Source organism: Pristiophorus japonicus, chromosome 5 (genome assembly GCF_044704955.1).
Source record: "Pristiophorus japonicus isolate sPriJap1 chromosome 5, sPriJap1.hap1, whole genome shotgun sequence".
In the NCBI taxonomy this organism is placed as follows: Eukaryota; Metazoa; Chordata; class Chondrichthyes; family Pristiophoridae; genus Pristiophorus; species Pristiophorus japonicus.
The window spans coordinates 287,091,999-287,107,425 of NC_091981.1; the positions used below are offsets into that span (position 1 = coordinate 287,091,999).

Below are 15,427 nucleotides of genomic sequence, written 5' to 3' on the forward strand. Positions count from 1 at the left end.
CACATGGATGAACTTCAACAATTGTACATCCCTGTCTGGCAGTGACTAATGGGATACCGCAAGGTTGAGTGCTGGGACCCCAGCTATTTGCAATATACATTAAGGATTTAGACGATGGAATTGAATGTAATATTTCCAAATTTGCAGATGACACTAAGCTGGGTGGCAGTGTGAGCTGTAAGGAAATATAGAAACATAGAAAATAGGTCTAGGAGTAGGCCATCGGCCCTTCGAGCCTGCACCACCATTCAATAAGATCATTGCTGATCATTCAACCTCAGTACCCCTTTCCTGCTTTCTCTCCATAACCCCTTGAACCCTTTACCCTTAAAGGCCATATCGAACTCCCTTTTGAATATATCTAACGAACTGGCCTCAACAACTTTCTGCGGTGGCGAATTCCACAGGTTAACAACTCTGAGTGAAGAAGTTTCTCCTTATCTCGGTCCTAAATGGCTTATCCCTTATCCTTAGACTGTGATCCCTGGTTCTGGACTTCCCAGCATCGGGAACATTCTTCCTGCCTATAACCTGTCCAATCCCATCAGAATTTTTTATGTTTCTATGAGATCCCCTCTCATTCTTCTAAACTCCAGTGACTACAAGCCCAGTCGATCCAGTCTCTCCTCATATGTCAGTCCTGGCATTCCGGAAATCAGTCTGATGAACCTTCGTTGCACTCCCTCAATAGCAAGAACGTCCTTCCTCAGATTAGGAGACCAAAACTGAACACAATATTCCAGGTGAGGCCTCACCAAGACTCTGTACAACTGCAGTAAGACCTCCCTGCTCCTATACTCAAATCCTCTAGCTATGAAGGCCAACATGCCATTTGCCTTCTTTACCGCCTACTGTACCTGCATGCCAACTTTCAATGACTGATGTACCATGACACCCAGGTCTCGTTGCACTTCCCCTTTTCCTAATCTGTCACCATTCAGGTAACATTCTGCCTTCCTGTTTTTGCCACCAAAGTGGATAACCTCACAGTTATCCACATTATACTGCATCTGCCATGCATTTGCCCACTCACCCTGCAGCATCTTAGCATCCTCCTCATAGCTCACACCACCCCCCAGCTTAATGTCATCTGCAAACTTTGAGATATTACATTCAATTCCTTCATCTAAACCATTAATGTATATTGTAAATAGCCAGGGTCCCAGCACTGAACCCTGCGGCACCCCACTAGTCACTGCCTGCCATTCTGAAAAGGACCCATTTATTCTGACTCGCCACTTTCTGTCTGCCATCAGTTCTCTATCCACGTCAATACATCACCCCCAATACCATGTGCTTTAATTTTGCACACTAATCTCTTGTGTGGAACCTTGTCAAAAGCCTGTTCAAAGTCCAAATACACCACATCCACTGGTTCTCCCTTGTCCACTCTACTAGTTACATCCTCAAAAAAAATTCTAGAAGATTTGTCAAGCATGATTTCCCTTTCATAAATCCATGCTGACTTGGACCGATCCTGTCACTGCTTTCCAAATGCGCTGTTATTTCATCTTTAATAATTGATTCCAACATTTTCCCCATCACCAATATCAGGCTAACCGGTCTATAATTCCGTTTTCTCTCTCCCTCCTTTTTTAAAAAAGTGGTGTTACATTAGCTACCCTCCAGTCCATAGGAACTGATCCAGAGTCAATAGAATGTTGGAAAATGATCACCAATGCATCCACTATTTCTAGGGCCAGTTCCTTAAGTACTCTGGGATGCAGACTATCAGGCCATGGGGATTTATCGGCCTTTAATCCCATCAATTTCCTGACTAATAATGATTCCCTTCAGTTCCTCCTTCTCGCTGGACCCTCGGGCCCCTCGTATTTCCGTAAGGTTATTTGTGTCTTCCCTCGTGAAGACAGAATCAAAGTATTTGTTCAATTGGTCTGCGATTTCTTTGTTCTCCATTATAAATTCACCTGATTCTGACTGCAAGGGACCTACGTTTGTCTTCACTAACCTCTTTCTCTTCACATATCTACAGAAGCTTTTGCAGTCAGTTTTTATGTTCCCTGCAAGCTTACTCTCGTACTCTATTTTCCCCCTACTAATTAAACCCTTTGTCCTCCTCTGCTGAACTCTAAATTTCTCCCAGTCCTCAGGTTTGCTGCTTTTTCTGGCCGATTTATATGCCTCTTCCTTGGATTTAACTCTATCCCTAATTTCCCTTGTTAGCCACGGTTGAGCCACTTCCCCATTTTATTTTTACTCCAGACAGGGATGTACAATTATTGAAGTTCATTCATGTGATCTATAAATGTCTGCCATTGCCTATCCACCATCAACCCTGTAAGTATCATTTGCCATCTATCCTAGCCAATTCACGTCTCATACCATCGAAGTTACCTTTCCTTAAGCTCAGGACCTTAGTCTCCGAATTAACTGTCACTCTCCATCTTAATAAAGAATTCTACCATATTATGGTCACTCTTCCCCAAGGGGCCGTGCACAACAAGGAGGATGCTAAGAGGCTGCAGGCTAACTTGGACAGGTTAGGTGAGTGGGCAAATGCATGGAAGATGCAGTATGATGTAGATAAATGTGAGGTTATCCACTTTGGATAAAACAGGAAGGCAGAATATTATCTGAATGGCAGCAGATTAGGAAAAGGGAAGGTGCAACGAGACCTGGGTGTCATGGTACATCAGTCATTGAAAGCTGGCATGCAGGTACAGCAGGCGGTGAAGAAGGCAAATGGCATGTTGGCCTTCATAACGAGAGGAATTGAGTATAGGGGCAGGGAGGTCTTACTGCAGTTGTACAGGGCCTTGGTGAGGCCACACCTTGAATATTGTGTACAGTTTTGGTCTCCTAATCTGAGGAAGGGCATTCTTGCTATTGAGGGAATGCAGCGAAGGTTCACCAGACTGATTCCCGGAATGGCAAGACTGACATATGAAGAAAGACTGGATCGACTAGGCTTATATTCACTGGAATTTAGAATAATAAGAGGGGATGTCATCGAAACATATAAACTTCTGATGGGATTCGACGGTTTAAATGCGGAAAGAATGTTCCCAATGTTGGGGAAGTCCAGAACCAGGGGTCACAGTCTAAGGATAAGGGGTAAACCATTTAGGACCGAGATGAGGAGAAACTTCTTCACTCAGAATTGTGAACCTGTGGAATTCTCTACCACAGAAAGTTGTTGAGGCCAGGTCGTTAGATATAGTCAAAAGAGAGTTAGATGTGGCCCTTATGGCTAAAGGGATCAAGGGTATGGAGAGAAAGCAGGATTGTGGTACTGAAGTTGCATGATCAACCATGATCATATTGAATGTTGATGCAAGCTTGAAAGGCCGAATGGCCTGCTCCTGCACCTATTTTCCACGTTTCTATACAAATGTAAGTCTTCCTTTCATTAAATGCAAGGAAATGTGTACCTTCAACTAATGTTATTAGATTATATTAAAGCTTTGCCAGGATTCATTGCGGCAAGCACTATTTACTTCTTAAATTTATATCTGCCTGACCAAGATCAGTAGAGACAGAACTGAACCTGTGACTTTCCGTGTGTTGGTGAGTTCCTCCCAGCGCTGTGCCTTCGCGGGAAGTTGCTAAATTAAATGATTTTTTTTTTAAAGGAGGGAAATAATTAATGGCTCCAGTATGACCTGAGTACACAGAGTGACTAAGAATGCAAGGTTATCACTGAGCTGATCATCTAATTGATTGTATACACACATCCATGCATGCAATGTAATTTGTTAAATCTCCTTTCCTACAGAACAGAAACTCAGTCGCTGACAATGAAAGGAAATTCAAAGATGGGTAGAGAGATTATTTTCTATGGATATATTAAAATAGGAGTCGCAGACTCTGTACTCTGTGAGCACATGATAGAAAGTCCTGTCTGCTACTAAACGTTACTGCACTGTTGTATCTTGGTGTTGTGTAACTAAACAGATTTTTATATATTCAACAATCCGGTTTATATAAGAACATAAGAAATAGGAGCAGAAGTAGGCCATTTGGCCCCTCGAGCCTGCTCCGCCATTCAATAAGATCATGGCTGATCTGATCTTGGCCTCAACTCCAGTTCCCTGCCCACTCCCCAAATCCCTCGACTCCCCTATCGTTCAAATATCTATCTCCACCTTAAATACATTCAATGACCCAGCCTCCACAGCTCTCTGGAGTAGAGAATTCCACAGATTCACGACCCTGTGAAAGAAGAAATTCCTCTTCATCTCCGTTTTAAATGGGTGACCTCTTATTCTGAAACTGTGCCCCCTAGTTCTAGATTCCCGAGGGGAAACATCCTCTCTGCATCTACCCTGTCAAGCTCCCTCAGAATCTTATACGTTTCAATAAGATCACCTCTTCTAAACTAGGTCCAACCTGCTCAACTTTTCTGCACAAGACAACCCCCTTACTTGAACCATTGCGTAGGATTAAAGCATAGATGCAATTAAAGGGAAGCTAGATAAGGAATACATGAAGGCGAAAGGAATAGAAAGATATGCCAATGGGGAGAGATGAAGTCGGGTCGGAGGAGGTTCGTGTGCAGCATAAATACAGGATCAATTGAGTTGATCGGCCTGTTTCAGTGCTGTAAATACTGGGTAATACATGCCTAGCATCAGTACTTTAAAGCTGGCTTTAAACTCAAGCCTCAGCTGTACAGTATTTCCCAAGATTAATCAACTTATTTCACTGGAATTCGGACTCATCTATGAGGCAATCCGATCATTGGGAAAGAGGGACGAGGGCCTGAGAACCAGATTGATTGGAAGATGGGACCGCAATCAATCAGATGGTACTTTGGCCCGTTGCTTATTATGCACAAACTCAAGGCAGAAAATTTCTAAGTGCGACGATTGTTCTCTGAAAGTCACAGTTACAGGTTTTGTTTACTTAAAGTTTATCTCCAAAGAAATCATACACAGTTTACTCCTTTGAATTTAAAGTTGCTTCATTCGCATTATCTGTCCATTCATAGAATCTTACAGCACAGAAAGAAGCCACTCAGCCCATCGTGCCTGGGCCAGCTATTTTGAAGAGCTATCAAATTGGTCCCACTCCCCTGCCTTTTCCCCACAGCCCTGCCCAATGTTCTCCCCTCTAAAATATAGCCAATTCCCTTTTGAACATTATTATTTCGACTGCTTCCACCACCTTTTCAAGCGTGCATTCCAGATGGTAATGACGAATTAAAATTACATCGAACTATATAGAATGTACAGCACAAAAACTGGCCATTCGGCCCAACAAATCCATGTCAGCATTTATGCTCAACTCGAGCCTCCTCCCATCCTTCCTCATCTATCAGCATAACCCTCTATTCCCTTCTCAGTCGTACGGTTATCTGGTCTCCCCTTAAATGCATCAATATTATTCACCTCAACCACTCCCTGTGGTAGCGAGTTCCACATTCTCACCACTCTCTGGGTAAAGAGGTTTCTTCTGAATTCCCCATTGGATTTCTTGGTGAATATCTTGTATTGGTGGCCTCTTGTTATGCTCTTCCCCACAAGTGAAAACTCTCTGTAAGCACTCGATCAAAACCCTTCATAATTTTAAAGACCTCTATTAAGGTCACCCCTCAGGCTACTCTTTTCTGGAGAAAAGAGGCCCAAGCCTGCTCACCCTTTCCTGATAGGTAGAACTTTGAATTTACGAAATCATCCTTGTAAATCTTTTTTGCACGCTCTCTAGTGCCTCTACATCCTTTTCATAATATGGCGACGAGAACGATACACAGTACTCCAAGTATGGTCGAACCAAGCTTCGATACAGGTTTTAGCATAACTTCTCTACTTCTCAATGTAATTTGAATTAATGTTTAATTTGTTTCAAGCAAAAAGCACCTTTGAATTATCAGGAGTAGACTTTGCAGCAGATAAGCTGCTAAAATGAAGCTTCCAAACTCTATTTGAGTGCTTTGTATCTGTTTTTACCAAGGATGATGCTGCTGCGATAGTGAAAGAGATAGTGGATGGGATAAAAATTGATAAGGAGGAGGTACGAGAAAATGTGTCTGTACTTACAAGTAGAGAAGTCACCAAGAGTGGATGGGATGTATCCTAGGACGCGGAGGGAAGTAAAAGGTGGAAATTGCGGAGGTACTAGCCATAATTTTCCAATCCTCCTTAGATACGGGGGTGATGCCAGAAGAATTGTAAATATTATATCCTTGTTCAAAAAAGGGTGTAAGGATAAACCCAGCAACTACAGACCTGTCAGTTTAACCTCAGTAATGGGAAAGCTTTTAGAAAACGATAATCCGGGAAAAAATCCGGATTACTTGGACAAGAGTGGATCAATTAAGAAAAGACAGCATGGATTTGTCATTGGCCAATCGTGTTCAACTAACCTGATTGAGTTTTTTGATGAGGTAACAGAGATGGTTGATGAGGGCAATGCAGTTGATGTGGTGTACATGGACTTCCAAAAGGCGTTTGATTAAGTGCCACATAATCTGCTTGCCAGCAAAGTTGAAGTCCATGGAATAAAAGGGACAGTGGCAGCATCGATACGAAATTGACAAAGTGACAGGAAACAGAGAGTAGTGGTGAACGGTTGTTTTTCGGACTGGAGGAAGGTATACAGTGGTGTTCCCCAGGGGTCAGTACGAGGACCACTGCTTTGCTTTTTTATTCATAACATAAGAACATAAGAATTAGGAACAGGAGTTGGCCATCTAGCCCCTCGAGCTTGCTCCGCCATTCAATAAGATCATGGCTGATCTGGCCGTGGACTCAGCTCCACTTACCCGCCCGCTCCCCGTAACCCTTAATTCCCTTATTGGTTAAAAATCTATCTATCTGTGACTTGAATACATTCAATGAGCTAGCCTCAACTGCTTCCTTGGGCAGATAATTCCACAGATTCACAACCCTCTGGAGAAGAAATTCCTTCTCAACTCGGTTTTAAATTGGCTCCCCCGTATTTTGAGGCTGTGCCCCCTAGTTCTAGTCTCCCCGACCAGTGGAAACAACCTCTCTGCCTCTATTTTGTCTATCCCTTTCATTATTTTAAATGTTTCTATAAGATCACCCCTCATCCTTCTGAACTCCAACAAGTAAAGACCCTGTCTACTCAATCTATCATCATAAGGTAACCCCCTCATCTCCGGAATCAGCTTAGTGAATCATCTCTGTACCCCCTCCAAAGCTAGTATAGCCTTCCTTAAGTAAGGTGACCAAAACTGCACGCAGTACTCCAGGTGCGGCCTCACAAAAACCTATACAATTGCAGCAGGACCTCCCTGCTTTTGTACTCCATCCCTCTCGCAATGAAGGCCAACATTCCATTCGCCTTCCTGATTACCTGCTGCACCTGCAAACTAACTTTTTGGGATTCATGCACAAGGATCCAAAAAGAGTTTCATGCACAAGGACCCCCAGGTCCCTCTGCACCGCAGCATGTTGTAATTTCTCCCCATTCAAATAATATTCCCTTTTACTGTTTTTTTTCCCCCAAGGTGGATGACCACACACTTTCCGACATTGTATTCCATCTGCCAAACCTTAGCCCATTCGCTTAACCTATCTAAATCTCTTTGCAGCCTCTCTGTGTCCTCTACACAACCCGCTTTCCCACTAATCTTTGTGTCATCTGCAAATTTTGTTACATTACACTCTGTCCCCTCTTCCAGGTCATCTATGTATATTGTAAACAGTTGTGGTCCCAGCACCGATCCCTGTGGCACACCACTAACCACCGATTTCCAACCCGAAAAAGACCTATTTATCCCGACTCTCTGCTTTCTGTTAGCCAGCCAATTCTCGATCCATGCTAATACATTTCCTCTCACTCCGCGTACCTTTATCTTCTGCAGTAACCTTTTGTGTGGCACCTTATTGAATGCCTTTTGGAAATCTAAATACACCACATCCATCGATACACCTCTATCCACCATGCTCGTTATATCCTCAAAGAATTCCAGTAAATTAGTTAAACATGATTTCCCCTTCATGAAGCCATGCTGCGTCTGCTTGATTGCACTATTCCTGTCTAGATGTCCCACTATTTCTTCCTCAATGATAGTTTCAAGCATTTTCCCCACTTCAGATGATAAACTAACCGGCCTATAGTTACCTGCCTTTTGTCTGCCCCCTTTTTTAAACAAAGGCGTTACATTAGCTGCTTTCCAATCCACTGGTACCTCCCCAGAGTCCAGAGAATTTTGGTAGATTATAACGAATGCATTTGCTATAACTTCCGCCATCTCTTTTAATACCCTGGGATGCATTTCATCAGGACCAGGGGACTTGTCTACCTTGAGTCCCATTAGCCTGTCCAGCACTACCTCCCTAGTGATAGTGATTGTCTCAAGGTCCTCCCTTCCCACATTCCCGTGACCAGCAATTTTTGGCATGATTTTTGTGTCTTCCACTGTGAAGACCGAAGCAAAATAATTATTTACGGTCTCAGCCATTTCCACATTTCCCATCATTTAATCCCCCTTCTCATCTTCTAAGGGACCAACATTTACTTTAATCACTCTCTTCCGTTTTATATATCGGTAAAAGCTTTTACTATTTGTTTTTATGTTTTGCGCAAGTTTACCTTCGTAATCTATCTTTCCTTTCTTTTGCTTTCTTAGTCATTCTTTGCTGTCGTTTAAAATTTTCCCAATCTTCTCGTTTCCCACTAACCTTGGCCACCTTATACGCATTGTTTTTTAATTTGATACTTTCCTTTATTTCCTTGGTTATCCACGGCTGGTTATCCCTTCTCTTACCGCCCTTCTTTTTCACTGGAATATATTTTTGTTGAGCACTATGAAAGAGCTCCTTAAAAGTCCTCCACTGTTCCTCAATTGTGCCACCATTTCGTCTGTGTTTCCAGTCTACTTTAGCTAACTCTGCCCTCATCCCACTGTAGTCCCCTTTGTTTAAGCATAGTATGCTCGTTTGAGACACTACTTCCTCACCCTCAATCTGTATTACAAATTCAACCATACTGTGATCACTCATTCCGAGCGGATCTTTTACTAGGAGATCGTTTATTATTCCTGTCTCATTACAGAGGACCAGATCTAAGATAGCTTGCTCCCTTGTAGGTTCTGTAACATACTGTTCTAAGAAACAATCCCGTATGCATTCTATGAATTCCTCCTCCAGGCTACCCCGTGCGATTTGAGTTGACCAATCAATATGTAGGTTAAAATCCCCCATGATTACTGCCGTTTCTTTTTCACATGCCTCCATTATTCCCTTGATTATTGCCCGCCTCACCGTGAAGTTATTATTTGGGGGCCTATAAACTACGCCCACCAGTGACTATTTCCCCTTACTATCTCTAATCTCCACCCACAATGATTCAACATTTTGTTCATTAGAGCCAATATCGTCTCTCACAACTGCCCTGATATCATCCTTTATTAACAGAGCTACCCCACCTCCTTTCCCTTCTTGTCTATCTTTCCGATCGTCAGATACCCTGTATGTTTAATTCCCAGTCTGTGCCACCCTGCAAACACGTTTCTGTAATGGCCACCAAATCATACCCATTTGTAATGATTCGTTCCGGGATATCGGCGTTGCTGGCAAGGCCAGCATTTATTGCCCATGAAGGTGATGGTAAGCCGCCTTCTTGAACCGCTGCAGTCCGTGTGCTGAAGGTACTCCCACAGTGCTGTTAGGGAGGGAGTTCCAGGATTTTGACCCAGCGACGAAGGAACAGTGATACATTCCCATGTCAGGATGGTGTGTAACTTGGAGGTGGTGGTGTTCCCATGCACCTGCTGCCCTTGTCCTTCTAGGTGCTAGAGGTCGTAGGTTTGGGAAGTGCTGCCAAAGAAGCCTTGGCGAATTGCTGCAGTGCATCTTATAAATGGTACACACTGCAGCCACGGTGCGCCGGTGATGGAGGGAGTGAATGTTTAAGGTGGTGGATGGGGTGCCAATCAAGTGGACTGCTTTGTCCTGGATGGTGTCGAGCTTCCTCAGTGTTGTTGGGAGCTGCACTCATCCAGGCAAGTGGAGAGTACTGCAGATGATGGAAAGGCTTTGGGGGAGGCAGGAGGTGAGACACTCACTGCAGAATACCCAGCCTCTGACTCGCTCTTGTTGCCGCAGTATTTATGTGGCTGGTCCAGTTAAGTTTCTGAATGGTGACCCCCAGGATATTGATGGTGGGGGATTCGGTGATGGTAATACCGTTGACTATCAAGGGGAGGTGGTTAGACTCTCGCTTGTTGGAGATGGTCATTGCCTGGCACTTGTGTGGCACGAATGTTACTTGCCAGTTATCAGCCCAAGTCTGAATGCAGTCCAGGTCTTGCTGTATCAGGTATGGACTGCTTCATTATCTGGGGAATTGCGAATGGAACTGAACACTGTGCGATCATCAGCGAAAATCCCACTTCTGACCTTACGATGGAGGGAAGGTCATTGATGAAGCAGCTGAAGATGGTTGGGCCGAGGACACTGCCCTGAGGGACTCCTGCAGTGATATCCTGGGGCTGAGATTATTGACCTTCAACAACCAAAACCATCTTCCTTTGTGCTAGGTATGACTCCGGCCAGTGGAGAGTTTTCCCCCCCAATTCCCATTGACTTTAATTTTGATGTCAAGAGCAGTCTGGTATATATTAATGACTTGGTCTTGGGTGTACAGGGCACAATTTCAAAATTTGCAGATGACATAAAACTTAGAAGTATAGTGAACAGTGAGGAGGAGAGTGATGGACTTCAAGAGGACATAGACAGGCTGGTGGAATGGGCAAACATGTGGCAGATGAAATTTAACACAGAAAAGTGCAAAGTGATACATTTTGGTAGGAAGAACAAGGAGAGGCAATATAAACTAAAGGGTACAATTCTAAAGGGGGTGCATGAACAGAGAGACCTGGGGGTATATGTGCACAGATCGTTAAAGGTGGCAGGGCAGGTTGAGAAAGGGGTTAAAAAAGCTTATGGGATCCTGGGCTTCATAAATAGAGGCAGAGTACAAAAGCAAGGAAGTTATGATGAACCTTTATAAAACACTGGTTCGGCCTCAACTGGAGTATTGTGTCCAATTCTGGGCACCGCACTTTAGGGAGGATGTGAAGGCCTTAGAGACGGTGCAGAAAAGATTTACAAGAATGGTTCCAGGGATGAGGGACTTCAGTTACATGGATAGACTGGAGAAGCTGGGGTTGTTCTCCTTAGAGCAGAGAAGGTTGAGAGGAGATTTGATAGAGGTGTCCAAAAGATTCCCCCTGACCCCTAGAGAGAGTCTCTCTATACAGCACAAATTAGATTAGAAGCTCAGGGAATTGACTCTAGCCTCCCCACTCCACTAGTGCAACTTAACAGAATCGAAATGCATTAAAAAAAAAAATTATATATCCACTCAAAGCATGCAACACGATCATGTTTATGGTCTCACTCGTCCCAGAAAGAAGTGGTACAGACCTGTGTACAGTATCCGTGGGCTCCAATCAACGTACTGGTGGGGACGTCAAAGTCAGATTTTACTCTGGAAATAATCCAAAATGTTAGCAGTTTAAAAAAGTGTTTTAGATTTCCGCACCGCTGCTGTTGGTGAGCATTCAGCTGTGGATGCAATGAAGCCAGGCGCTAAGACACCTTTCCTCCATTGTCCCCTCATTCAATGGCTGTGACTGCTCCCGTACACTATGTTCAATAACTGAAAAACTGTTGACTTGTTCAGGATACCCATCCAAATAAAAGTAATTTATTAGAAGCTTCCAAATGACTGTGGTTTACAAAATCCACTTTGAGGAACACAGCACGCAAGAGCATAAAGAAAGAAACACTTGCATTTATATAGTGCCTTTCACGACCACCCGACGTCTCAAAGTGCTTTACAGCCAAAGAAGCACTTTTGGGATGTGGTCACTGTTGTAATGTGGGAAACGCAGCAGCTAATTTGCACACAAGCAAGCTCCCACAAACAGCAATGTGATAATGACCAGATAATCTGTTTTTGTTATGTTGATTGAGGATAAATATTGGCCGGGACACCACGGATAACTCCCCTGCTCTTCTTCTAAATAGTGCTGAGGGATCTTTTAAGTCCATCTGAGAGGGCAGACGGGGCCTCGGTTTAACATCTCATCCGAAAGACGGCACCTCCGACAGTGCAGCACTCCCTCAGCACTGCACTGGAGTGTCAGCCTAGAATTTTTTTGTGCTCTCATGTCCCTGGAGTGGGACTTGAACCCACAACATTCTGACTCAGAGGCAAGAGTGCTGCCCACTGAGCCACAGCTGACATTCATAAGGAAAATTAATTATGAGAAGTGGTCATTTGGCCCATCGAAATTCATCTTTCTAGTGTTTTTACTCTCCCAATATAGCATCCGGCTGCATTTTGAACGGCCATAATGTTGTTGCGTCTACTAACCTGACTATTCAAAACACCTTGAGTAAGGCCATCATTAATATTTGTTTTAAGCCCTGGTTTAAACATAGGAACTGGAGTAGACCATTCAGCCTCTTGAGCTTGTTCTGCCAGATTGATACAGATATGGCAGTTAATAATTATCGGTCTATACTTTGGGGCGATGTGCACCAAGGATTATTTCAGTAAAACTGTTATTGTATTGTGAATCAAGTGGTATAACAAGGGGCAAACATAGTGAAGATGGATACCTCATTTAAAAAAAAATCAAATTTAGAGGCAGATGAGAAGATAGTAAAACCTTTAACTTTGCCAATGAGCAAGTCATAGCCTGCCCATGGCCTGTTGCATTCTCTAACAATTACAAGATCAAAACACTGGTTCCTAATCGCCTTTGTTTCAATATATCTGAGGCTGACTTTATTCCAGTCAGTTGTCACTTGGCAATCGGAGGTTCACAGCTACACAAAGGCTCCATGGTAGCATTTTGCCAGGTAGGACGTGAGCGGCCACGTGTCAAACATCAATTATGTGGAAAGGGTTAGCGTAGAAGAAGTAAATTTGTTGTGGTTTGCGAAGAATAGCAACTGGATAAAGTATGGGCACCGCACATTAGAAAGTGGGAGGAGTGCAATGCAAATTCAGCAGAATGTTACTGGGACACCAAGGGTTAAATTACTAGGACAGGTTGCACTGTGTAAGCTTGCATTCTCTCGAGGATAGAAGATTTAGTGGCGATCTTATCGAGATGCTCAAGATGGATTTGATAGAGAGAAACTATTTTCTCTCGTGGTGCTGTCCACAACAAGGGTTGGGGCTGATGTCAGGAGCACTTCTTCACACAAAGGGTAGTGGAAATCTGGAACACTCTTCCCCAAAAAAGCTGTTGAGGTTAGGGCTCAATTGAAAATGTCAAAACTGGACAGATATTGGTTAGGTAGGGTTTCAAGGGACACGGAAACAAGGGATAAATGGAGTTGAGATACAGATCAGCCATGATCTGACTGAATGGCAGAATAGGCTCATGGGGCTGAATGGCCTCCTCCTGTTCCTATGGGCCCAAGTTCTGGGTGGAGCTGCTCCAATTTTTTTGGAGCAACGAGTTTAGTTTCGAGTATCTTAGAAATCGCAATTCTCGGCATTTAGTTTGTTCCAGTTTGAGTGAGTTAGTCTAGATTTTTTTTTCAAAAGGGAGTGTATCCAGCCATCTAGGCCTGTTTTACAACTTTTGGCAGTGAAACCTTACTCCAAACTAACTTAGAATGGAGTAAGTGTCCACTTTTGTAAGTTCTGAAAAACCTTACCTAGAGTTAAGTTCAGTGCAGGCACAGTCAGAGACTGGGGGTGGGAAGCATTTAAAGCACTAAGCACTAAACAACGCAGTACATTTAAAGCACCAAGCACTAAACTAAGCACAAAAAGTAATAAGCAATTAATTAACAAATAAAAAATAGAAGTCCTACCTTTATGTGAAGGGAAGGTATTTGTTTCTGTCAGTGCCTGTCTCTCTCTCTCTGTCTGTCTGAAAGTGTCTCTCTCTCTCTCTCTCTGTCTGAAAGTGTCTGTCTCTCTCTGTCTGAAAGTGTCTGTCTCTCTCTCTGTCTGAAAGTCAGTGTCTTTCCCTCTCTCTCTGTCTGAAAGTGTCTCTCTCTCTGTCTGAAAGTGTCTCTCTCTCTCTCTGTCTGAAAGTGTCTCTCTCTGTCTGAAAGTCAGTGTCTTTCCCTCTCTCTCTGTCTGAAAGTCTCTCTCTCTGTCAGTGTCTGTCTCTCTCTCTCTCTGTCAATGTCTCTCTCTCTCTGTCTGTCTCTCTCTGTCAGTGAGGGGTGGGGGGAGAGGGGAGGGAGGAGAGGGGTAGGAAGAGGGAGGGAGGAAGGTTTGAGGGAGGGAGGGAGGAAGGTGGGAGGGAGGGAGGGAGGAAGGTGGGAGGGAGGGAGGGAGGTGGGAGGGGGATGGAGGTGGAGGGGGGAGGAGGAGGGAGGACGACAGAGTAGGACGGAGCGAGGGAGGAGGAGGAGGGGATGGAGGGGCTGAACGGGGGCGGGGGGGGAGGCTGAACGGAGGCTGAATGACGGAGGTGGGGGTGAAGCCAAGTAATTTGGACTTGATACTGATGCAAAATCACCTCAACGATTGTTTTAAGTTAAAGATCTGAATCTTTCTGCAAAGTCTCAAAAACAGTTGGACCTACACATTTGCAAACCTGCATCATTCCAAGTGAGGTTTTTATGTGACATTTACTTGAATGACAAATTGCTGTAATTTAACTCAGCTTGGCTTCCCTCCGTGACTCCCAGCCTTCACCAGATGTGTGAATGTTTTTTTAAATGAATCTTGGCAACCTCTTCAGGTAACACTCCTACTGAAACCTCGACATGAAGTGACAAGGATATTCGGCGTCAGCTTTTAGTAAAGATATTCAGTGCTCATTAGGGCCCCTCCCACACAGCCTGCAGAGCGTCGGGCCGCGAGGAGCTACTGCACATGCGCGCACACTCTAACGCTCATGTGCAGAAGTCCCGGCACTGTTTTCAGCACCGGGACCTGGCTCCGCCCCACACCCCTTGTGCTGTGCTACGCAGAGGCCGAAGACGTCCTGAGGAGCTCGGAGAATTAGAAGGTAAGTTTTCCCCGCCCTTTTTTATTCGAGAAAGTCAGCGCAACTAATGGAGGTGTGCCGTTTTTACAGGGGGCGGAAACCTGAGTGCATTGTTCCTAACCTCCAATGCCCACCTTCTCTGGGCACATCTCTCTGGAGCCCGGCAGAATCTCTGGAAAATAATACAGGAAGGCGTTTGGAGGTAAATCCTGTGTCCTTAATACAAATCTAATAGCAGGAATTATCTCCCGGAAATGCAGTTCAAGTGTAGAAGGGGCTGAAACATAGACATAGAAACTTAGAAAAATAGGTGCAGGAGTAGGCCATTCGGCCCTTCGAGCTTGCACCACCATTCAATAAGATCATGGCTGATCATTCACACAGTACCCCTTTCCTGCTTTCTCTCCATACCCCTTGATCCCTTTAGCCATAAGGCCATATCTAACTCCCTCTTGAATATATCTAACGAACTGACATCAACAACTCTCTGCAGAAGAGAATTCCACAGGTTCACAACTC

The 15,427-nt window shown here is 44.1% G+C and overlaps 1 protein-coding gene across 1 annotated transcript in view; it reads right to left on the reverse strand.

Moving 5' to 3' along the window:
* mindy4 (MINDY lysine 48 deubiquitinase 4) overlaps positions 1-15,427 on the reverse strand; it is a 278,164-nt gene that overhangs the window by 61,480 nt on the left and 201,257 nt on the right. Inside the window, exon 14 of the mRNA XM_070881748.1 lies at positions 11,361-11,424. Coding sequence (XP_070737849.1) covers positions 11,361-11,424 — 64 coding nt within the window. The remainder of the gene's footprint in view (positions 1-11,360; positions 11,425-15,427) is intronic.